The sequence below is a fragment of the Pelodiscus sinensis genome, chromosome 8 (assembly GCF_052426305.1).
Source record: "Pelodiscus sinensis isolate ZL-2025 chromosome 8, ASM5242630v1, whole genome shotgun sequence".
Classification (NCBI taxonomy): domain Eukaryota; kingdom Metazoa; phylum Chordata; order Testudines; family Trionychidae; genus Pelodiscus; species Pelodiscus sinensis.
The window spans coordinates 73,535,037-73,558,510 of NC_143059.1; the positions used below are offsets into that span (position 1 = coordinate 73,535,037).

At 61.2% G+C, this 23,474-nt stretch overlaps 1 protein-coding gene across 3 annotated transcripts in view; it reads right to left on the reverse strand.

Moving 5' to 3' along the window:
- Positions 1–23,474, reverse strand: part of KCNIP2 (potassium voltage-gated channel interacting protein 2) — an 82,124-nt gene that overhangs the window by 22,751 nt on the left and 35,899 nt on the right. Inside the window, exon 1 of one of the 3 annotated variants that reach the window (XM_089780256.1) lies at positions 19,950–20,214. The exons of 1 other annotated variant lie outside the window; for it this stretch is intronic. In XM_089780256.1, coding sequence (XP_089636382.1) covers positions 19,950–20,067 — 118 coding nt within the window. In that variant the 5' untranslated portion in view covers positions 20,068–20,214. Of the gene's footprint in view, positions 1–8,715; positions 9,395–19,949; positions 20,215–23,474 lie in introns of those variants that run through there. One more of the 3 variants, XM_089780257.1, reaches the window with a different exon arrangement.

Sequence of the window (23,474 nt, forward strand, 5' to 3'; positions counted from 1 at the left end):
TGCATCTCTATCACTATCCTGCAGCTGCGGCGTGTGCCTTCAGCCCTCAGGCATTAATAAAACAGAGCACCCTCGGGGCAGGGTTAATCTGGACGGGCAGGGCTTTCGCAGGCAAGGTCAAATGCAAGCGGCAGGCTTGCGATTTCCCCTAATCAGGCAGGCAGAAAAGAATCGACCAATTATGAGACTGAAAGAAAGTAAGCGGCTGGAGACCTTGAGTTTGGGGGCCGCCGCTATAGACGCTGCTTGCGGCTCAGGCTGTCAGGAGCGTGGGATTGGGGAGGGAGCTGATCGGCGCCAGGAGATGATGCGCCGGTCGGGTCACTGGGGGCTGAGTGGTTTGTACAAATTAGTTCTAAAAAGACTAGCTGGCAGAGTGTACTTTGGAGCAGTTCTCGGAGTAGCCCGAGGGACCCTTTTCTGTCACCTTACTCCCTGGGGGGAAAGTCATCAGCCGGCGCGGCTCCTGATACTCGCCAGGCCAGCTCAGCTTTTCGGGAGTTCTTTGGGATGTTCTAGCCCCCTATCGCTCATGCCGGCCTGTGTTTAAATATACTGAATGGTCCTTTTAGACAAGAGCAGACTTATTCGTATCAATCCTTCACCAGCCGGAAACGCTGTGTTCCTATTGATTTATTCCGGCCGCGGCTGGGTTTATGTGAAGTGTGATGTGTGGCAGTTTGTATTTTGTTATGTGTCGTGTTTTTTGTGTGTTAAGGGGTATGGTTTTTAATTTTTGTTTTGTTATATGTTATGCGTTTTGTTTTGTCATGCTATGTGTAACGGGGTTTTTTCGCATTGTTATGTTTTCTATGTTACGTTTTGTTTTGTCGTGTTTTTTGTTACGTGTAATGGGTTTTTGTCACGTTAAGTGTTACGTTTTTCTTTTTCTGTTCTGTGTGCTGTGTTTTGTTTCGTGTTTAACGTTCTGTGATATGTTCTGCGTCAGGTCATCGCTGCTCTGGGTTCCGAAAGCCCCGGGTACCAGCGTCAGCGGATGGTTACGAGGAAGTGGCCGCCCACCAACCAAGCTGCGGCTCCTTGAAAAGGCCTGAGGGGACCGGTGGCCGCCACAGACATGGAGAAACCCGGCCGTGGCTACCCCTCCGAGTCCAGCCACACGGGTGCCGGGGTGACCCTGGGGTGGCCTCCTCCCTTCTCACAGTCACTTGCACCAGAGGGGACCTGGGGAGGGGAAGTGGGGCTGCAAATCAGGCGCGACGGGACGACGGCGCAGGGAGAGGCGGATGGCCCCAGCTCTCAGCGACAGCCTCGGACACAGGCCTCCCCTTCACAGTCGGCGCCCGCTCCCTCGAGGACACCCCATCCCATCACCACGGCGACGCCGCTGCCTCGGGGCGACTGGGCTCCCGGCTCCGGGGCAAAGGGAGCTGTTCTCACCACAGCGGGCCAGAGCAGAGACTCCCCAAACTCCCGGGGTGCGGCCGCCTAGCCCCCCTCATCCCCTGCTCTGGAAAGCAAGAACCGCATGGCCCCCAACACTTCCTGGTTCCGCAGGGAAAGGCCCTGCCAGGGCCAGGAGGAGAGGGGGCTGTCAGACACAGCAAAGCTGCTTGGGGCACCTACGGGACCTGCGGGGCCAGGGCAGCTGGCTCTTCGGGGGCTCACCCTGAGCCCTCAGCCCAGCCTGGCCTGGCTCCTCGCCCCCTCACTCCCTCTATCGACCGCCCAGGCTGGCATCGCGCCCACCGGCCGCAGCACAGCGCCAGGCTGGCAGCCGGTCCCAGCTCTGCTGCCCGCCCGGCAGCTGTGCCAGGCTCTGCTCTGGCCCCGAGGGGGCCGTCGGCCGCAGCAGCCAGGCCTCCGCCTCCCAGGACGGGATCTGAAAGCCACCTGCTGCGTGCCGAAGACCCAGGCTTCCCTGGGAGCCTCCCCTGGAGGACACAGGCCCCAGGGGCTGGGGGACTCCAGGGCTCAGAAGCTACCCCAAAGGGCGTGGGGAGGCAGGGAGGCTGTGCGTTTCAGGGAGCTGAATGGGGCCTGGCACACAGGGAGAAGCGGCCGCCCACGCGGCAGGGAAGGCAGCTGGTCCTGGGGGGGGGGGGGAAGCCGCACGGCCCCACACAGCTCAGGAGGGGACACTCGCGCTAGGACTGAGCTTCCCAATCCCCCCCGACCACGCTGGGTCCCTCACTGTCCTGCTTCCAGCTTGCCAGGCCTCAGCTCTCCGGGCCTCCCCCGGACGTCCCAGCCTCACGCGCCCTGGGAACCGTGGCACCAGCGCTGCCCCAGGAGCCAGCTGACGCTCCCCGAGCCTCGCACGGGCGGGATGCAGCTGGGGCGAGGGGGGCGCGGGGTCGGGGGCCTGGCTTGCCCAGGCTCCAGCAGCTGCAGCCAGGAGCAGCAATAACTACAGGTGGGAGGGAACCTGCCCCCCCCCCGCCCACGCTAATCGTCCCGTCAATGCCAATCTGCACCCTCATCTAATATTCATCTGAGGCTCAATTACGCGGGCGGCTCTCCCGGCCTTTTATCTCCCTGCCGGCCCCTCCCCGGCCCCTCCTTCCTGCCCGCCAGGCCCATCGCGCCGCGCTGAATTATTGATGCCGCGTTTCAGCAGCCAGAATCGATCGGCCTCACTGTGCCCCTCCCCCCCGGCTGCCCGGCCTGGTGCGTGCCCGGGTGCCAGGCCTCTCGCGGGGGCAGGTCTAGCCCCTGGGGGGGCGGCTCAGCAGCCAGTTTGCAGATCTTCCTTGGGAGCACGAGGGTTGGGGGTGCAGGTACCCAGTAGGGTTGGGCGCCAGCACGGTGATTCCCGGGTCTCTCGGCTGCCCAGCTCTGGCACGGATTGCCCGCTCGGCGAGCCCTCGCCAGGAGGCAGCTGCACCACCCCCGCTCGTGCCAGCCAGGCGTGCACCCTCCCTGCCTGCTGGGTAGCACGTGGCCAGACATTCCTGGTGCGATGGGTGCGGTTATTTAAACGGGCGCCGGCAAGGGCCGAGCCAGCGCCCCAAAGAGCACGGCGGCGAGACACAGCGCAGCCCCGCTGGGAGGGGACGACGAGCTCACCCGCCGCAGGCTCCAGGGCACAAGCAGCGCGCCAGCTCGGGGTCAGGCAGAAACAGCCCTCTGGTTCAGCCAGGCGCATCCTCCTCTCAGGAGCATCCGGCAGCGGCTATTAGCAGGCACCGTGGCGAGGATAACGCCGCAGCCGTGCCAGCATGGTGCAGACAAAGTGCTCGACTCAGAACGCCGGCAGGCCCCGTCCTACTCAGGAGAGCTGCCGCATGTGTTTCAATCGGCAGATCGAAAAGGAAGTCGATAGGGCCCCTAGTTTGTAGCTGGGGAAACTGAGGCACAGAGCAACGCAACAAGTTCCCTGAAGTTACCTCCCAGGCCAATGGCAGAGCAGGGATCGGAAGCCAGCGATTCAGGGCTGCACTTCCTCCACTAGGCCGCACTGCCTCTCCTGCAGCAGACGTGCCTTACGCTGTGTTCTGGCCGCAGAGCGAAGAACCAGTAAGACCTGAGCAGCGGGTCTGACGCTGCCGTGCCTGGCAGTCAAACAGGGCGCATACCATGCGCCCGCTGCGCCAGAAACCACAAGTGCCGCGTGCAGGCCCCGGGGTGGAGGCTAGGGCGCTGGGGGACAGGGACGCAGGCCATCTCAGAGCCTGGCGCTGCCGCAGGGCCGCAAGAGCTGGGCCAAGACGAAAGGTGCCGCCCCGAGGCAGGGGAGGGGGACGGCTCGTTCCATCTGTGCAGTTAATTAACATCGCTAACGAGTGCAGCTCCCCAGATCAAACCCCAGCAGGGCCCCGCTGCCCTCGGAGCATCCCGCACTAAGAGAACCCCTCAGGACAGGAGAGTGGGGGCAGCACAAGGAAAGGGGCGCATGACAACCACACAGACAGAGGGACGGACGCCCTGCAGGGAGCCTGGCAGCCCCGGCCATGCCCCGGTCCCTGTGGCTGGCTCACGGGGAGCTGACCCGTTTCCCATCCGGTGTTGTACTGGGCTGGGCCGGGCCGGGCCCCCGTCTCCGGCCAGCACCCGACACCAAGACCGGGGCAGACAGGGACGGGCACCCCTTCCGGGGCTCTTAGCGAAGCACCCAGAGGCTGCTGGTCCCAACCTGGAGCCCAGTTGCAATCTGCAGGGAACCAGGCCAGAGTCTTCCAATGCAGCCATCTGCCCCAGAGAACCCCTGCGAGACAGCCTGCCTCGGGAGGGACACGGAGGCCAGGAGCAGCCGGCTGTCCCGGGGACCCTCCCTCGCGCCCCAGGTTCTCCTGCGGCGGGGAGGGGGCCTGTCGCTGCAGTTCCGCACACCTCCAACCAAGCCTGCGTCCCTGCCCTCTGCCCGGAGCTGGGGGCGGACACCCCTCTGGACAAGCCAGCTGCTGAGGGTGCATGGTGCGGTCCCACTGGCCAATGGCGCCGACCCTGCAGGCATGCCCTCAAGGCACAGGGAGAAAACACCACAGCCGACCTGGCAGCTTTGGTACTGAGTGGCTCTGATCATGGGCACGGGGCAGGCGAGGCGACGCGGAGTCCACAGCAGACCGGGATGCTCTCTCCCCTTAGCTCTGCCCACCACGGACAGGCAGCCGCCTCTGGCCTAGAACACAGCAGCTGATGGAGAGCCCTAGTGGAACGTTCCATCAGTCCCGGCCCAGCCAGGCCCTCTACCCCCGCCGCATGAATGGATCGCTCTCTGAAACCCACCAGCTCCCGGCCGCCCTAGCTCCCGCCTTTGGGGCACGGGGAAGGGAGCAGCATGGGATCCCGGCTCCAAGGGCAGCCCCGGTGCCCCGCCAGCTCCACACGCCTGCAGGGGCAGGGCGGGAGCAGGGCAGGCTGCATCGATCGGCCAGAGGGCAGGGCAGGGCCCTGGCGCTCCATTAGCGGCCCCAAGCCATTAGCTGTATTATTTCACCCGCCGGCGCGCTGCAGCCGGCTCTCTGTGGTCACAGCGCTGCCCTGGCAGGGCTCATAAATAACTCGGGGGGGGGGGGGGGCAGCGGGGGAGTGCCGGGCCAGGAAGATTTGCTCAAGGAGAGGAGTGGAAACACATCCCCGGGGACACACATAAGTGGCTGTGAGCCTACCGGTTACTGGCGCCTGCTGCTGCTGGGAGGGCGGGGGGACTCGGAGCTGGTGAGGCGATGGGAGAGGGTGCAGGAGTTGCAGCAGGGGGCGCTCAACAGGCCCTGGACTTGCTGTTGGGCACTGGGTGCCCCCCAGGATTGCAAGTTGAGACACAGGGGGGTGAATAAAGGCTCATCCCACCCCTAAATAAAACCCCGGGCCTCGGAACATTGCACAGCTGGGGAAACTGAGGCCCACAGATGCCAGGGGCGGGGGGTTACTCAAGGTCACATACCCTGGCAGCGAAGGGAACAGAGCCCAGGTCTGTTCCCACCCAAGTGCCTGTGCTGCTCACTGGGATATGCTGCCTGTCTGTCCGGCCTCCATCTCCCCAGCAGAGATGTGCTTGTGGGAGGGGGCTCTGGCCATATAGGGGGCAGGAGAACAGAGCCCCATGAGCTGGGTGAGGCCCAACAGGGACCACTGAGCTCCCAACTACTGCCTCAAGGCTGGTGGGTCCCTCTCCTATTGCCATGGGGATGGTGCCATAGGGCCACCACTATCTATCACCATGGGTACCCCCTCCCATCGCCATGGAGATGGTGCCATAGGGCCACCACTATCTATCACCATGGGTACCCCCTCCCATCGCCATGGAGATGGTGCCATAGGGCCACCACTATCTATCACCATGGGTACCCCCTCCCATCGCCATGGAGATGCTGCCATGGGGACACCACTGTTTTCACTATGGGTACTCCCTCCTATCGCCATGGAAACGCCACCTCCTGTTGCCACGGAGATGGTGCCATGGGGCCACCACTGCCTATCACCATGGGTAGCCCCACCTATCGCCATGGCGACAGGAAGAGGCTTTGCCCAGGGCACTGCCCCACTGACAAGGCCGGATACAGGGAGACGCTGCCTGGGAGCAGAGCCCCTTTGTGCAACCCCCTCCTGGGGGGGAGGCAGGGACCACAACCGAGCTGCTCCCCAGTGCCCGGAGCGCCCCTCCAGCTACCGCACTGTGGAGCGGCCGGGATCGAGAACGCCACTTTGGTGGCGGAACTCAGGGACGGGGGCATCCGGTCGCAGACACAGCGCCGAGCTGGGAGCGGGGGGGGGGGGGGTGAAGGCTTTGCTGCAAGCCCCCCCAGGGCACCTCACTGCTAATAACCAGCCCCCTCCGCTCCCTCTGGCTCTGCCACGTGGCTTCATCCCCTGTAAGCAAAGCCGGGTGAGGCCCCAGGACACTGGACTCCGTTTCCAGCCCCGGCACAGGCCCTGGGCAGACCCCCCCCATGCCTCAGCTCTGCGGCTGTGGGCACAAATTTGGGAGCCGTGCAGGGCTCTAAGCATCGGCCCGGGGCTGCCCTGCCCGAACCTTTCTTGGGGCTGTGCCAAGCTCCACTGGTCCAACCCACGCCCAGGGGCAGGAGGGGCTGAGGCAGAGGGCAGCACCAACGCGGGAGTGAGGAAGGCTGCTCCGGAAGCTGAAAGCTGGGGGGCCAACGAGGAGCCGGCCCAGCCCCGCCCGGTACTGCACCCCGCTCACCCCCAATAACAAGAGCCACTGCGTGGGGATGCCAGGCTCCGCTGGCAGGACGGGATGTGCCAAAGGCCGAGGCACAGACGGGTGAGCAGCTCCCTGGGGTTGGGGCCGCCCCGGCCAGGCCCTTGGTACGTTCTGTGGGGCCAGGAGGGGACGTGAAGGGGGGAGATGGGGCAGCTGGATCAGCGCCAGGGGATGGGCACGGGGCCCTGCCTGGCTGCAAGGAGCGAGCAGGAAGGGGCTTGGTGCCGGGAGGGTCTATTCGGGGGGCCCGTCCATGGCAGCCCCTGCAGCTCTGCCTCAGGGCCACCTTTACCCCATCTGGGCTGTGGGGCACGGAGCCGGCTCTCAGCAAGGCTGTCCCCGCATACGCCTAGCCTGGCCAAGCGGGTTTGGTCCCCCCCCCAGCCAGAGGCGCGGGCCCCTTAAAGGTACAGACCCCACAGTGAATTGGAGGGGAAATTCCCTCCCCCAATGGATCTCCGGGGCCCTGGCACATCCCTCCAGGCCCTACCCAGCTCGGAGTGCCCTTGCCCGGATAACGGCGACACCCCCACACGGGGGGCAGGACTCCTGGTTCTCTGCCCGGCTCGGTGCTGCCCGGCGGGCAGTGGCTGGCCCCACCGTGTGTGGCTGGCATGGGGCTGGGGGGCTGATGGGAAATACCAGACGGCTTCCTGCCTGCCGGTAGCAGCTGGTCTCTGCCACACCCCCCTCCCCCACGGCAAAGCCCCCGCCCAGCTCCCCAGGGCCTGCATGGAACACTAAGGGGAGTCAGGCTGGGCGGGGGCCGTGGCCGCCCAGGGTTCCCAGCCAGCGCGGGGCTCTGCAGAGGTGCCCAGGCTGGCCGGGGGTGGGGGGGAGCGGGGAATGTTCCCCGACTCTGGAGCATCTGCGGCACAGTGAGCTGCTCTCCGGACACAGTCCTGCCATTCACAGCTGCCAGAGCCTGGGAGTCGCCCAGACTAGAGAACCACTAGCCCGGGAGCCTGCCACCCGCTACCACCCTGACCATGACTTCCCGCCTGGCACCCGCCACCTGCCACCCTGACCATAGACCTCGCCTGGCATCCGCCACCCGCCACCCTGACCATAGACCTCGCCTGGCACCCGCCACCCTGACCATAGACCTCGCCTGGCATCCGCCTGCCACCTCGACCATTACCCCGGCCTGGCACCTGCCGCGGCAAAACAGAGCAGCTGGACGGTCTCAGACCCAGGTGCCATCTCTGGCCATGCCCACTCCTGGGTGCTCTGCACTCACCATTCTCACTCACTCCCTGAGCAGCTGCGATCCCTGGCTGCTGACCCCCCTCGCCCCGGCACTCCCCACTGCAGGGATTGGGGCACTGGTGCTCCTGTGGCAGGGAGTTCCGCAAGTTGGCGCTATGCCGGGGGAGGAAGTACGTCCACTGATTGCCCACCACGACGGGAGGGCAATGCCCACCTGTGCACACACATGGCTCATCGGGGCCTCTGGTGGGGCCGATGCTGCAGAGGGCCCTCGGTGACTCCCCCAGCCCTTCCCGGGACCCTGGCACTGCAGGTTGCCCTGAACTCACCAGGGGTCATGGGAGAGCCCAGCCCAGCTCCCCCACCTCACCTCACCTGTCCCGGCGGGGCGGGGCAGCGCCCCCAGGGCCTGGCATGGGCTAACGGGGGGCTCAGGACGCACCCCTGGCACCCGAAACGCACCCCAGTTTAGCTATATGGCCCTATCACCCACATGGGCATGGACCACAGCCCCCAGCCCTCCCGCTGGAGGGACGGACAGATGGACAGCCGGACGGTACGCAAGCCCAAGCCCCCACCCTTCGGCCCCCTTTCCCGTGACTCTTGCGGGGATCAGGTGCCCATCTACCCTGCCCGTGGGCACAGCGTCTTGCCCGGCTCTGGGCTGGCAGAGCGCCCCCGGCCTGTCCCCTCCCACCTGGGCACCGGGGGTTGGCACCTCGCACACTGCCCCAAAGTGCCAGGCCCAGCTCTGCGCAGGCCGGCCCCCCCTCACTGCCCCCTGGCGTGCCGCAGGCTCTCGCTAGCCACGGCTGCGGGTGACCGGCCCCAGGAGCCCCAGCGCCGTCCCCCGGAGCCCCAGCGCCGCCCCCCGTTACCTTCCAAGGAGACGGGTTCAAAGAGGCCGAACTGCTCCAGCACCTTGACAAACAGAACCAGCACCACGAGCACGGCGACCACCTCCAGCCCTTCCAGGTTCATGGTGAGGGGCGCTCAGGGCACAGCCCCCCGCCCGGCTCGCTCAGCCGGACGCCACCGCGGCGGGGCCACGCATCTCCACGGAGCCGCCAGCACGGCCGCGGGGGCATCGGCCCTCACCCCCCCGCCATGCAGCCCCCGCTGTGCCGGGCACGCGGCAGCCCACAGGCCTGTCCCCCCGGCTGGCGCGGGGCTGCAGGACGAGTGAGAGGCGAGAGGGAAGGAGGCATCGGCGAGGGAGGAGGGCGGGGGGGAGCCATGCCCTCCCATCCCAATGACACCACCTCCATCGATCTGCTTAATGCAGTTGCTAAGCACACGGGCCACAGCGAGGAAGAGGATCTCGGCTCCCCTCCAGGGACGCTGGGTTAACCAGCCACCGGGGGGAACGGCTCTGGTGGGCCCCCGGTGTCCCCAGAGGCTCAGTGTGGGGCCATGGACCCCCCCTCCAGCACCAGCCTCCGCCTGGTGCCTGCCCTTGGGATGCCTGGCACAGCATGGGGAGGAGAGCAACGCCCCATGGAGGGTGTGTGTCAGACAGATGGCCGGAGCCCGCTGTTCAGCAAGGCTGCCAACAAAATCCAGGAACCCTGCCCCGCCCCACCCCCCCAGTCACCGGGCTCACAGCCATCGCTCAGAGCAAAGGCCCCAGCTCCCCAGAACTTGCAGTGGCCTGGTTAGGACCCCACACAGCCCCAACCAGCAGCGAGGGAGGGAGGCGAGAGGTCAGCCTGCCAGCTACGGAGCAGTGCTCAGCTCCCAGAATGTATCTGGCTTGACAGCCACTAACAGCAATGCTGCTTCATCTGCCTGCCCGGCCGGATGGCAGCCCTGCAGCAGTGAGTTCCACAGATGAATGGATCTGCTTCCAGGGTGCTGGCCACGGGGTTTTTTTTTTGTTTGTTTTTTTTTTCTCTCTCTCTCTCTCTCTCTCTCTCTCTCTCTTTAAGGTCAGAAGGGACCATTATGATCATCTAGTCTGACCCCCTGCACAGTGCAGGCCACAGAATCTCAACCACCCCTCTTAGAATAATCCTCTCACCTATGTCTCAGATGTGGAAGCCTTCAAATACTTTGAAGGCCCCAACATGCAGAGAGTCCTTCAGCTGTGATCTGTGCCCAATGCTACAGAGGAAGGCGAAAAACCTCCAGGGTCTCTGCCAATCTACCCTGGAGGAAAATTCTCCTCCTCTCTGCCTGCCTGAGCAGGTCGTGAGACCTGGGGATCCCAATTGTTGGCTCTTTGGTGGGTCCCATTCTTTGTGGCTGTGACCCTGTCTCATGTGGCACCAGCCACCCCTAGGCAGAGGCCACAGAGGGAGTGGGCCTTGCAACCCCCAAGGGCCCTCTAGCCCGGGGGCAGCTGTCCCTGCTGGCTGGGCGGAGGCCATGGAAGGCTGGGGGGGGGGGGGGGGAAGGGAAGAGACACTGACTCAGCTGTCAGCCAGGCTGCCTCAACACTGGGGAGAAGGGTGGACCCCTGGGACTCACCGTCCAGCCCTTTGAACCTCCCTCCACCCCCTGCAGCCCAGTCAGCCTGGCCCCTCTTCTGCCTCCCGGAACAGCCTGCTCTGCCGGGTGGACACCGAGTCAATGGGCCCAGACCCTGGCCGGGGACAGACACTGCTCTGGGATTCGGGGCGCACTCCCTACCATGGGGGGCCAGAGCAGGTGACAACACTGACCCCCGGCCTGGCAGAGCAGGCATGGAGCCAGCCCCGGGCACCTTGGGGTTATCGCCATTTCACGGCTGGGGAAACTGAGGCACAGAGCAGGGGTGCCACGCCGAGCTGGAGAGCTCAGGGGAGCAGTGGGGCTGGGCAGGTGTGGGGAGAGTTCCAGATGGGAGCAGGCGGTGGCTAGTGTGAGGTGAACATTCAGTCTCGTTCTCCTCTTAGCTGAGCGTGGGGCGTGGGGCTGGGAGCAGGTGGGGGGGGGGGGGCTGCAGGGCCAGTGGGTGCCCGAGGCCAGGGGGACTTTGGGCAGCAGGACACGATGGCTACCGGGACGCCGACCTCCCCATGGGCCACCTCGGAAAAGTTCTCCCCAGGGCCCCCCGATCAGCATCCACAATGCACACTAGAGAGCCCCGGAGCCCCCCGCCTGCCTGGACAGACCAGTAACGCCCCCGGGAACGCGCTCGATGGAGAAAGTCGGGGGGCGCACCAACACTTGCCCCAAGTGCCTTCGCCGGGCAGCAGATCACATCCTGGAAGGGGCCACCCGCAAGCCTGCTCTGATCACACATACGGGGCACCCGACAGCCCTACACGGGCCTATCGCAACCCACCGCGTACCCCCCAGTGCACTAACCACGCCAGGAGCAGCGCGGTGGTGAAACCACACAATCCCCACACGCCCCAAAGAACTCACCCAGGAAAGTAACAGACAAAAGCCCCACATCACCGCGGGCCAGGCACTTTTCACAAGGGGATCGCTCGGTATCTGACCTCTCCAGCCGCATCCTTAGAGGGAACTTGCACGTTGTCGTCAAAAGGCGCCTGGGAGCTTAAATTCGTAACTTTGCTAGACACAAAGTCATGGATTCATAGAGGCACTGGAGTTACGGCTCATTACAACAGTAAGAGCTTAGGAATGGTCACGCTGGGTCAGATCTAAGGTCCACCAATGCCAGGTGCCCCCAACGGAGTGACCAGAACAGAGAATCATCACACGATCCCACCCCTGTCGCCCATTCCCAGCCCTGACAAACTGAGGCCAGGGGCACTCTCCCTGCCCATCCTGGCTAATAGCCATTGATGGACTTAACCTCCATGAACCTACCTAGCTCTTTCTTGAACCCTGTTAATGTCCTGGCCTTCACAACATCCTCTAGCAAGGAGTTCCACAGGTTGACTGCACTGAGCGAAGAAAAACTTCCTTTTGCTGATTTTAAACCTGCTGCCTGTTCATTTCATTTGGTGACCCCTAGTTCTTATAGTGTGGGAACAAGTAAATAACTTTTCCTTATTCACTCTTTCCACAGCAGTTGTGATTTTATAGACCTCAATCATTACCCCTCCCCCCCAGTCTCCTCTTTTCTAAGCTGAAAAGTCTTCCGTTTTTTAATCTCTTCACACGGCATCTGTTCCAAACCCCTCGGTATTTTTGTTGCCCTTTTCTGAACCTTTTCCAATGCCAATAGATCTTTTTTGGGATGAGGTGACAATATCTGTACGCAGTGTTCAAGATGTGGGCGTCCCATGGTTTTATACAGAGCCAATAAGATATTCTCTGTCTTATTCTCTAGCCCTTTTTCCATGATTTCTAACTTTCCGTTTGCTTTTGTGCCTGCCGCTGCACACAGAGCGGATGTTTTCAGAGAACTATCCACAATGACGCCAAGATCTCTCTCTTGAATGGTAACAGAAATGTAGGCGTATTAGTCCTGTTTTTTGTTTCAGCTACACCAGCCGAGGTAGCACTTTAAAGACTAACAAGATGGTTTATTAGGTGATGAGCTTTCGTGGGCCAGACCCACTTCCTCAGATCAAATAGTGGAAGAAAACTGACAGAACCATATATATACACCCAAGGATACAATTTAAAAAAATGAACAAATATGAAAAGGAAATTCATGTGTTCATTTTTTAAATTGTATCCTTTGTATATATGGTTGACACAATTTTCTTCCACTATTTGATCTGAGGAAGTGGGTCTGGCCCACGAAAGCTCATCATCTAATAAACCATCTTGTTAGTCTTTAACGTGCTGCATAGTCCTGTTTTTTGAATGCGCGCGCTCTCGCTCTCGTTGAGATTATGTTTTCCAATATGCATTGCTTTGCATTTATCAGTATTTAAAATTAATCTGCCATTTCATTGCCCAGTCACCTAGTTTTATGAGATTCTTTTGAAGCTCTTCACAGTCTGCTTTGGTCTTAACTATCTTTAGCAATTATCCTTTCAAATTTTGCCTCCTCGCTGTTTATCCCTTTCTCCAGACCATTTATGAACCCTCTTATTGTTGATTCGAGTTGGTTCCAGTACAGACCCCTAGCGAACACCACTAGTTCTCTCTCTCCATTGTGAAAACTAATCATTTTATCCTACCCTTTGTTTCCTTGATTCTAGGTTGTATCAACAGGTGTGTTGTAAGCAAAACTCGTGAAGTCATTCTGCCGCTCTACTCTGCACTAGTTAGGCCTCAGCTGGAGTACTGTGTCCAGTTCTGGGCGCCACATTTCAAGAAAGATGTGGAGAAATTGGAAAGGGTACAGAGAAGAGTGACAAGAATGATTAAAGGTCTAGAGAACATGACCTATGAAGCCAGGCTTCATGAACTGGGCTTGTTTAGTTTGGAAAAAAGAAGATTAAGGGGGGGACATGATAGCGGTTTTCAAATATCTAAAAGGGTGTCACAAGGAGGAAGGAGAAAATTTGTTCCTCTTGGTTACGGAGGACAGGACAAGGAGTAATGGGCTTAAAGTGCAGCAGGGGAGGTTTAGATTGGACATTAGGAAAAAATTCCTAACTGTCAGGGTGGTCAAATATTGGAATAAATTACCAAGGGAGGTGGTGGAATCTCCCTCTCTGGAGATATTTAAGAACAGGTTAGATAGACATCTGTCAGGGATGGTGTAGACGGAGCTTGGTCCTGCCTTGAGGGCGGGGGGCTGGACTCGATGACCTCTTGAGGTCCCTTCCAGTCCTATTATTCTATGATTCCTGTCTTTTAGCCAGTTATCAGTCCTAGAAAGGACCTTCCCTCTTATCCCATGACAACTTACTTTACTTTAGAGTAACTTACTTTCTGGAAATCTAAGTATACTCTAGCCACTGGATCCCCCTTGTCCACTCGCATATTGACCCCCTCAAAAAGAACTCTAGTAGATTAGTAAGGCCTGATTTCCCTTTACAGAAACCATATTGACTTTTCCCCAACAAATTACGTTCATCTCTGTGTCTGACAATTCCGTTCTTTACTATATTTCAACTAATTTGCCCGGTACCGACGTTAGACTTACTGGTCTGCAATTGCCAGGATCACCTCTAGAGCCCTTTTTAAATATTGGCGTCACAATATTTCCAGTCATTAAAATCAGCTTCTGTATCTAAAGGACAGGTTACAGTTAATAGTTCCGCAATTTCTTTCAGAACTCTTGGGTGAATGCCATCTGGTCCCGGTGACTTGTTACTGTTCAGTTTATCAATTTGTTCCAAAACCTCCTCTAATGACACCTCAATCTGGGACAATTACTTCAGATTTGTCACCTAAAAAGAACAGCTCAGGTTTGGGAATCTCTTGGATATCCTCAGCCGTAGAGACTGAAGCAAAGAATTCATTTAGCTTCTCTGCAATGACCTTATCGTCTTTGAGTGCTCCTTTGGCATCTCGATTGTCCAAGGGCCTCCCTGGATGTTTAGTGGCTTCCTGCTTCTGACGTACAGGCAGTCCCCAAGTTACGCGGATCCGACTTATGTCGGATCCGCAGATACAAACGGGGATTTTCTCGCCCCAGAGGACTGGAGCGGCGGGACGCCTGGTCCCACTGCCCGCCTCCTCTGGGGCGAGAAAAGCTGCTCCCTGTCTCCCTGGTCTGCTGCGGGAGACAGCAGACCAGGGAGACGGGGACCAAAGCGGCGCAGGACCCGGGGCCGGACCCGCGGCCGCTTCCAGCTGATCTGGAAGTGCAGCGGGTCCGGCCCGGGTCCTCCGCCGCTTTGCTCCGCGTCTCTCTGGTCTGCTGGGGGGGGGGGGGGACGCAGCTAGTGCCCCCCTCAGCAGACCAGGGAGATGTGGAGCAAAGCCCGGGGCCTGTGGTAGAGCAGGTGTGGCGCTGCCGGTTGGGCCCACAGCACCGCTCCTTGGCGCTACTGGACCAACCCGGCAGCACCCCAGCTACTCTGCCCCAGGAGTCCTGATTCAGCCGCTGCTGATCAGTTTCAGCAGTGGCTGAATCAGGACGCCTGGGGCAGAGCAGCTGGGGTGCTGCTGGGTTGGTCCAGTAGCGCCGAGGAGCGGCCGCGCTACTGGACCAACCCAGCAGCACCCGAGCTGCTCTGCCCCAGGCGTCCCCAAGTCAGCCGCTGCTGAAACTGACCAGCGGCTGACTACAGGAAGCCCGAGGCAGAGTTGCTCTGCCCCAGGCTTCCTGGAATCAGCTGCTGATCAGTTTCAGCAGCAGCTGACTTGGGGACGCCTGGGGTTCTTAAGTTGAATCTGTATGTAAGTCAGAACTGGTGTCCAGATTCAGCGGCTGAATCTGGATGCCAGCTCCGACTTACATACAGATTCAACTTAAGAACAAACCTACAGTCCCTATCTTGTACGTAACCCGGGGACTGCCTGTACTTAAAAAATATTGCTAATGCTTTTTGAGTTTTTGGCTAGCTGCTCTTCAAACTCCTTTTCGGCTTTTCTTATATTTTTACACTTCATTTGACAGAATTTAAGCTCCTTTCTATTTTCCTCACTCAAAATTTAACTTTAAAAAGACATCTTTAAAAATTGAATCTCTCACTGCTTCTTTGACATGGCTGTTAAGCCACAGTGGCACTTTTTGGTGCTCTTACTGTGTTTTTTAATTTGGGGTATACATTTAGGTTGGGCCTCTAGTCTGGTGTCTCTGAAAAGTTTCCATGCAGTTTGCAGAGATTTTACTTCTGCCACTGGACCTTTTAATTTCTGTTTAACTAACCTCCTCATTTGTGTGTAGTTCCCCTTTCTGAAATTCAATGCCGCAGTGTTGGGTTGCTGAGGTGTTTTTCCCACCACAGGGATGTTCAATTTTATTACATTATGGTCACTATTCCCAAGCGGTCCAGTTATATTTACCTCTTGGACCAGATCCTGAGCTCCACTTAGGACTAAATCAAGAATTAGCTCTCCCCTTGTGGGTTCCAGAACCAGCTGTCCTTTTCATATGTGTTCATTTTTTTTAATTGTATCCTTTGGTATATATGGTTGTGACTATTTTCTTCCACTATTTGATCTGAGGAAGTGGGTCTGGCCCACGAAAGCTCATCACCTAAGAAACCATCTTGTTAGTCTTTAAAGTGCTACATTGTCCTGCATTTTGCTGCAGCTGCTCCAAGAAGCAGCCATTTAAGGTATCAAGAAACTTTCTCTCTGCATCCCATCCTGAGGTTACGTGTCCCCTGCCCATATGGGGCTAGTTGAAATCCCCCACTATTATCAAGTTTTTATTTTTATAGATTCTTTAACCTCCCTTAGCATGTCAAAGTCACTATTGCTGTCCTGGTCAGGTGGGTGGATACACATCCCTACTGCTATATTCATACTTAGGGCAGGTAATTGTTCCATAGAATCTCTCTGGGTAGTAGTTTGGTTCATTTAATATTTTTACTTCTTCTGAGTCTACGTTTTTTTCCCCCCACACATAGTGCCCCTCCCCCAACAGCACAACCTGTTTTGTCCTTCCGATAGATTTTTGTACCCTGGGATGACTGTGTCCCATTGATTGTCCTCACTCCACCGACTTTCTGTGATGCCTGGTCTATCAATATCCTCATTCAACACAAGGCGCTCGAGTTCACGCGTCGGATTATTAGGACGTCCAGCGTTTGTGCATAAGCACTTTAAAAACTTGTCACTGCTCAGCTGTCTGCCATTTCCTGAATCTGTCACCCCTCCGTGTCCCCCCACACGACTGGCAGGGTATTAACAGGCGTTCCTGGAAACGTGTGTTAACTCCTTACAATCAACAGCCTGTCCCGCCCGGCATCTGGCTGGGACACAGAGTCGGGCTCCGAGACCAGAGGCCACGCTCTGTGCAGCCCAAAGCTTGACGACTCTTTCGCCCCGGAAGCTGGTCCAGTAAAAACTACCTCAGCCCCTTGCCACTGTGCTATCCTGGGACCCCCCGGCGGCATTGCACCACCAATCTAGCATCTGCTGGACTCTCTCCCTTCCTACAGCCTGGGAGTCTAGACCCAGCTGGGCCAGAGCAGCCCCCAGGTGCAGCAGAAGCGCTGGCCATGGGGCGGGGGTGGACTCATTGGTCCCTGGCCTGGAGCTGGGACCTGGAAATTCATTGCACTCCTGAACACCGCAGGGACACAGGGAGTGGAGGGAATCCCACCGCTGGCACCATGGGATTCCTGGCAAAGGAGGCCGTGTCCTTGCAGCACCAAGGCAGCAATGCAGAGCAGCAGTGCAGGGTCCCACAAACAGTGGAACGGCCTGGAGGGTCCGGCCGCGGCCCAAGAGCAGGTGTCCGAGGGGCAACGTTCCCGCTGATCTTTCCCATCCGCGTGCGGAATGCATTTTTTACGTGCACCGACACACATGCAGACTGGGCAGGGGAGTGGAAGGCCACTGGGGGGGGGATGGATTGTCTAGCGGGATGGGGATGCCCGAAAGGGGAGGCAACTGGCAATCTGGCCAGTTTCCGGGGACCTGGGGCCTTCGTCATCCTGACCCTGAGCGATGCCCCGGCCAGACCAAGCCAGAGAGAGGGACCCGCGTGACAGCCCCAGCCCTGCCAGCTCCAACCTCCCACTATGTGGCCTTCTCCTTCCCACCTTGTCTCCTCCCTCCCCCTTGCCCGCTGCCTTCTGGCCAAGACACGGCTGCTGAGCCCATCACCAGAGCCCGGCCCCGCCCAGCCCCCACAGTATGAGTTTGCCAGGTCTTGGGGGGGGGGAGGGGGGAGGGGATATGGCTCAGACCAAAGCCAGGCCCCGCCCAGCCCCTGTGGAATGAGTTTGCCAGGTCTTGGGGGGGGGGGAGGGGGGGGGGATGTGGCTCAGACCAAAGCCAGGCCCCGCCCAGCCCCTGTGGAATGAGTTTGCCAGGTCTTGGGGGGGGGGGGGGGGGATGTGGCTCAGATCAAAGCCAGGCCCCACCCAGCCCCTGTGGTATGAGTTTGCCAGGTCTCGGGGGCTGCTCAGACCTGGGTTCTGGCAGGGAGGCTGCAAGGGAAAGGCAGCCCCAGGAAGAGAAGCTGCGTTTTCTGCCTCTGCTGCTCTTCTCTTCCCTCCCGTGTGCGCTTGCCTTGCTCTGCCCGCTAGGAATGGGAGGCCGACTGCAGCCCCAGCCCAGCTCTTGGAGGGGGGGGCACAGCACACAGCCCTGGCAGGCCCATCAGCCCCGCAGCGGCGTGGCCCCAGGAGGCATCTCCCCTTGCCAGGCAGAGTTTGCTTTGCTCCTGCCCGCCTGGGGGCATATTCCTGGGGCCTGGGGACACAGAGGTCTGCTGGCTTCACGCTAGAGACACAAGGCCAGATCCGCCCCCCTCCCTCCCAGCTGGAGGCCAGGAAAACGGGTCCCTCTCCCTCCCCTGCTGCACTGAAACCCAGCAACAGGGTGTCCCCTAGCACCCTCCTCCGCCCCGCTCCAGGCTGTCCTGGCGGAAGGTCCCGGGCAGTTTATCCCTCGGTGCCCAGTTCTCTGGCACGGGGCCGATGGGTTTTGTCCATTTTTTAAAACAGAGGAAGAAGAAAAGGGTTCCTGGGCAAAACAAACGTTTTCACGGACAACGTTCAGCTTGGTTGAAATGCTCCAGTTTTTCCCCCCTCCCCCAAAAAACAAAACATTTTTCAATAAAAATCGCCCATTTGCAGCACGTTCAGAAAGGCGGTTTCCACAAAATGAATTTGTTTTAAACTAGAAACCAAACGTCTGGGGGGGTTTTCCTTGAAAGCAAACAACACAACCTCAGCCCGACACCGCAGCTCCACGAGGCACGAAGCGCAACACGGCGTTCACTCTGAACCCTATCAACGACCACTGTTCATCGTAGCATCTAGCTCCCCCCAAGCTCGTTGGTTTCACAGAATCCCAGCTCCCCTGCTGTCCCGCAGACACAGCATGCCTTCCCAATGGGAGATTTAAAACCAAGATACATCACAGAGCAGCTGCTGTGCTCCTGGAATTATTCGTTTTCATGCTGAGTTCCTTAAAACCCCCAGTGTTTAATTTCAGCCCCACTGCTCCGGGGGTCTCCTCTGCTGAGGGCCAGAAGACACGGGAGGGAAAGTCTCCTCCCGCCGAGTCCCCGGATCTGCAATGCGTGGCGGGGGGCTTCCTGAAGGGCTGAGCCCGCTCACGCTCGTTGCACAGGGGCGCAGGCTGGGGCAGCCCGATGGCAGCGCTTCGCCCAGGCGCTAGCTCCCGCAGTTCGTGGGCTGCTCTCTGCACGCTGCCTTGTCCTCGTTAAGCGGCCCCAGTGGGTTCATTCGTGAGGGAGGCTGCGCTGGAACAGCCCGGGCGGAGGAAGACAGGCTGCGGGCGCAGTGAACATGGCTGGGACTCAGCACAGCCCAGAGCCAGGCCTGACAGCCCCGCTCCTCTGGACTCCCAGCAGGTGGGCGGACAGGCAGACAGACGGCCGGCGGGCCTACAGCTGGGATTCTGCTGCTCCCAGAAGCCTGGGTTTCGAGGGCGTAACGATGCTGATGCCCGGCAGAAGGAAGCGCAGCCCGTCCCATAGGCAGAGAACTAGCAACTCCCATCACACCGATGGCCCTGGGACGGCACCAGCCTCGGGCGACTGAGCCCTGGGCGAGGGTAAATACAGGCTGCCAGGCAGCGGTGGAGCGCCGCGCTAGCGCCCCTCGTACGCACTTACAGGCGTGAGGTCAGCAGTGGGACCGGCACAAGGCCACGGTGTCTCAGAGCACCGGCCCCCGCCGGCTGCCGACTCTGCTGGCGCGTGCTGCGGACGGGGCAGGGAATCCGGAGAGGCCTGGGGGGCACAAAGCCCTCCACGGCCTGCCCCCCCCATACCCATTTCCAGGCGATGAGGTCACAGATGTAGGTCCCGCCCCGAGGGGCTCCCTGCCCAGCGTGGCAGCCTGGGGCTGGCGGCGGAGAGCCTGGCACGGAGACGGCGCGAGACCCCTCGCCGGCCACCCCACAGTACAGCTTGGATGGGGGGCAGGGGGGAGAGCCGGGGGGCAGACGGACAGTGCCAGGGACACCCTGGTACAAGGCACCAGCACGACAAGCCGGGGTGCGGAAGAGCCAGAGACGGACGCGCCGGGCAGAACGCGAGGGGACACCGGGGGCTGCCTGCAGCTCGGAGAGGGAGACTCTAACAGTAATGGGGGAGACGTTCCCCTCCCCGCCATCCCCCCCATCTCCATGTGCCACAGACCCAAAGGGCCGTTCCACGGGATTCGGGTCCCCAGCCCGGCGCAGACCCAGCCCTGCCCCCCCCCGGCGCTACCTTCGATGCCGCTGAGGATCTTGAAGCACCGGGTGGTGAACCAGTAGGAGAGGAGCAGCAGGATGACGATCAGCGAGGCGTAGAGCAGGCTGTCGCTGTGCGGGGATGGCCGCTCCATGGCTCCATCCCCGGGACCCGCCCGGTGCCAGCGCCCCCCTGCCAGCGCGGGCGTCAGGCCGGGACTCGCCGCCTCCCGCCAAGGGCGACGGGCGAGAGCGGAGCTCCCCGACCAATTACCGGCACCGCTCTCCCCTCACGCGGCGCCGGCTAAAAATAACCGCCCGGCCCAGGGGAGCCCAGCAGGGCAGCTCCCCAGAGGCCCAGGCGGGCCCGGCCAGTGTGCGCTTAGGTGCTGGGATGGAGGGGGGTCCTCCGCTCCCCCAGCCCCGGGGTCTCCCAGGCCCTCGCCTCTGCATCCCCCCCTCCTACCGCCGGGTCCCGCTTCCCCAGAGCACGGCCACACTGCCGCCGGAGCCCAGCCTGACCTCCGCCGACCCGGGGCCCAGGCCCACGGGCTGCACAGTCCGGCCCCGAGTCCTGCTGGAAGGCCCAAGCCCGGCGGCTCTGCCGGGTGGCCACGACCCCGCTGGTGCTCTGGGACGTCGCCTCGAGGATCCCACAGTGCCCCAGGCCGGCTCCCTCTGTCCCCAGCCAGTTGCGTGCTCCCACGGCCCTGCGGGAGGGTGCTGGGAAGCCAGGGAGGTGGGTGGTTGGGCTTGTCCCTGGGTGACGTGGGGCAGAAGCCAGAGCTCCAGGCACAAGGATCCTACCCCGGGGGTACAAAGGACGGGAGGCGCATGAGCCCCGGGGGACAGCCCCAGCACCTGCTCCCCCAACCCGCCCCCCTCACGCCCTGCCCCGGGCCGCCCAGCCCCCTCACAGTCTGGCTTGGGCAGCCCGGCCCCCCCCTGCCCCCCCCGCCACGCCCCCCCCCCCCCCAGGCTGTTCAGACCCCTCTCAGTCTGGGCTGGGCTGCCCTCATTCCCTGCCCCACAGTGTGTCAGAGACAGACCCGCCCTCCCCCACGCAGGCAGCTCATTGCGGATCCAAAAGCGCCTGCGGGAAGGTTTCCCCCAAGGGAGCTGGGGCACCGAGCAGCCAGCCCTAGAGACGGACGATGGGCCCAGGAACAAGGCCGGGGGGGAGGGAGCCATGGCCCCAGCAATGTAACCTGCAGACTGAGCTGCGCAAAGCCCCCCCAGGCCCCCGCCCACGTTCAGACCCCGCCGGAGCAGCTGTCCCACTTTCTCCCTCGGATTTTAAAACAAGGCTGTGAAGGCTCTTCCCCCCCCCCCCCCCACGTCCCCGGCTGCCCCACAGCCCAGCACGGCCACGTGGCTAGAACCAGCTGATGCACCAGCCGAGCCCCTGGCCCGCTTGGGGCTGGGCGGCTCTGCCCACCCGGGGTGTCGCAGGGAGAGCAGGGCTGGGCGAGCTGCCCCCGAACGCGGCCTCGTCCCGCACCACCCCCCGGCCAGTCCCATTGGGACGCAGCACCATGCAGGCCAGCCCCCCCCACGCCCGCCACTCGCTGCCTCCCGGCTCTGCCCCGCGAGGGATCCCGCAGCCGGGCCCAGGCAAGCTGCCCTGCCCCCCAGGGGACCCCCAGCTCTAGGGGACGAGCAGCCACCACCAGGCGGCTCTCCAGAGCGGGTCCCCTTCCCGTGGGGGCCCTGGCTGCCCAGAGACCGGCTCCAGAGCCGCCGGAGCAGCATGGGTGCCGCAGCCCAGGCTCAGCCGCCGCTGGTGGCCCTGGGCACCTCTGCTGCTGGCAGGGGCCTGGCCTCCTCCCGGGGCAGGGCGGGGCCTGAGCCACGCAGCCAGGGGCCGGGCGGACACACAGGTTGGGGGGTTGTTGGTTCTCGGGCTGTGCTCTACCAGGAGAGTTAAATGTAGGTCACAGCTGCTCCCTCCCCGCCCCGCTGCTAATCAGAGCACGTTATTAATCGGCACGGGAGCGGATCCTCCGGGCTATTTTCAGGTGCTGAAGTCAACACTGTAACCTGGGAAACTGAGTCACTGCTCACGCCCCGTCCTTGGCCCGGACGACTCGGCTCGCCCAGGGGCTGTGCCTGACCCAGCAGCAGCATGACCCCTGGTGCAGCCAGGCCCGGGGACCGATGCCAGCCACAGCTTTGCCGGGGGGCTGAGCGTGGGATCAATCCCCAGCCAGCCAGTCCGGACAGGCGGCAGAGCCGTTCATGGCACAGGCAGCCCCCACGGGGGAGGGGGCAGTAGGACGGGACACGGGGAGGGTTGGGGGTGCGGATGCCCAGGGGGCCCCTGGCAAATAGCAAATCTGCAAGTGGGGGGCCGGAGCGGCAGAGTGGGCAAGGGGGGGTTCAGAGAGGGGGTGGCCTGGGGACCCCCGGAGAATTCCCTGCACTGGTCCTCGTCCTGCTGTCACACCCACAGGGCGCCACCCCCATGCACGGACCTGGCAGGCTCTGGGCCCAGCTGCCTGCCCCATGGGCCTTCCAAAGCAGCTTGAGATTCCAGCCAGGAACAGAGACGCTGTGAGCCCATCTGGCCTGGCATCCTGCCTCCTCCCAGGAGCGGAGCACTGGCACATCCACTCTGCTGTCCCTGGCACTCTCTCCTAGCCGGCGCACGGCTCCAGAGCCCTCCTCCGGGGCCGGCCCACAGCAGCAGAGTTACAGCCCGGCCCCGTTCCTGCACGGGGGGCCCTCGCAGCCCAGCCGGGCAGGCATGGGGAGCAGTGCTGCTTCGGCCGCCTGCCCAGCTGGTCTTCAAGCCGGCAGGGAGCTGGCGAGACCCGGCTGCCAGCTAGAGGGAGGCTGGGGGTCCCTGGCCCAGGGGTCACGCTACACCCCGCGGGGTCTGCAACGGCTGGGCAGAGGTGGCAGCTGTAGTAAGTTGAGGGTCAGTAACGTGGAGTCAGCAGGCCTAAGGCCTGCAACACGAAAACAGCAACAGGCCTGCAATCTAGTGAGCAAGACTTTGGTTCAGTAACAGGAGCCCAGAAAGAGGCCTTACGGATAACTGTGCGATTGTGTAAGTCAGGTGGAGCATGGCAGGACACAGGGAGGCGCTGGGTCCAGACTGAGCCAAAGGGGAGCAACGGAACATCTTAATAAGAAATGTCTTGGTACAAAAACACCCTAAGAACTAATGCACAGACCGACCTAGGCTCAGGACCGGGTCGAGACTGGCAGCATGAAGGATAGTAAGTGAGCCCCCTTCCGTAAGGTGACGGGTGGTAACTAGGCAACAGAGGGTGGCAACGTGGTACGTAAAGAAGTGATGTAAGTGGTTTGTACCTGTCTATAAAAGGACACCGCAGAGGGTGCTCTCCGGCCGACCTGGGGGGGGGGTGCACTAGGTGCCTGAACGGCAGGTGTCATTGCCTGAACTTACAGAGTGCACAGTAGCTTCACTTTGACTAAGTGCTGGTAATATCTGTTATACGGCAATAGGCCTGCCCGGTGTTGGTCCCTTGTCAACGTGCCATAGTGCCCAGTGGGTAACACTGGACTGATCTCTGTTACCAACTGGTAGAGCTTC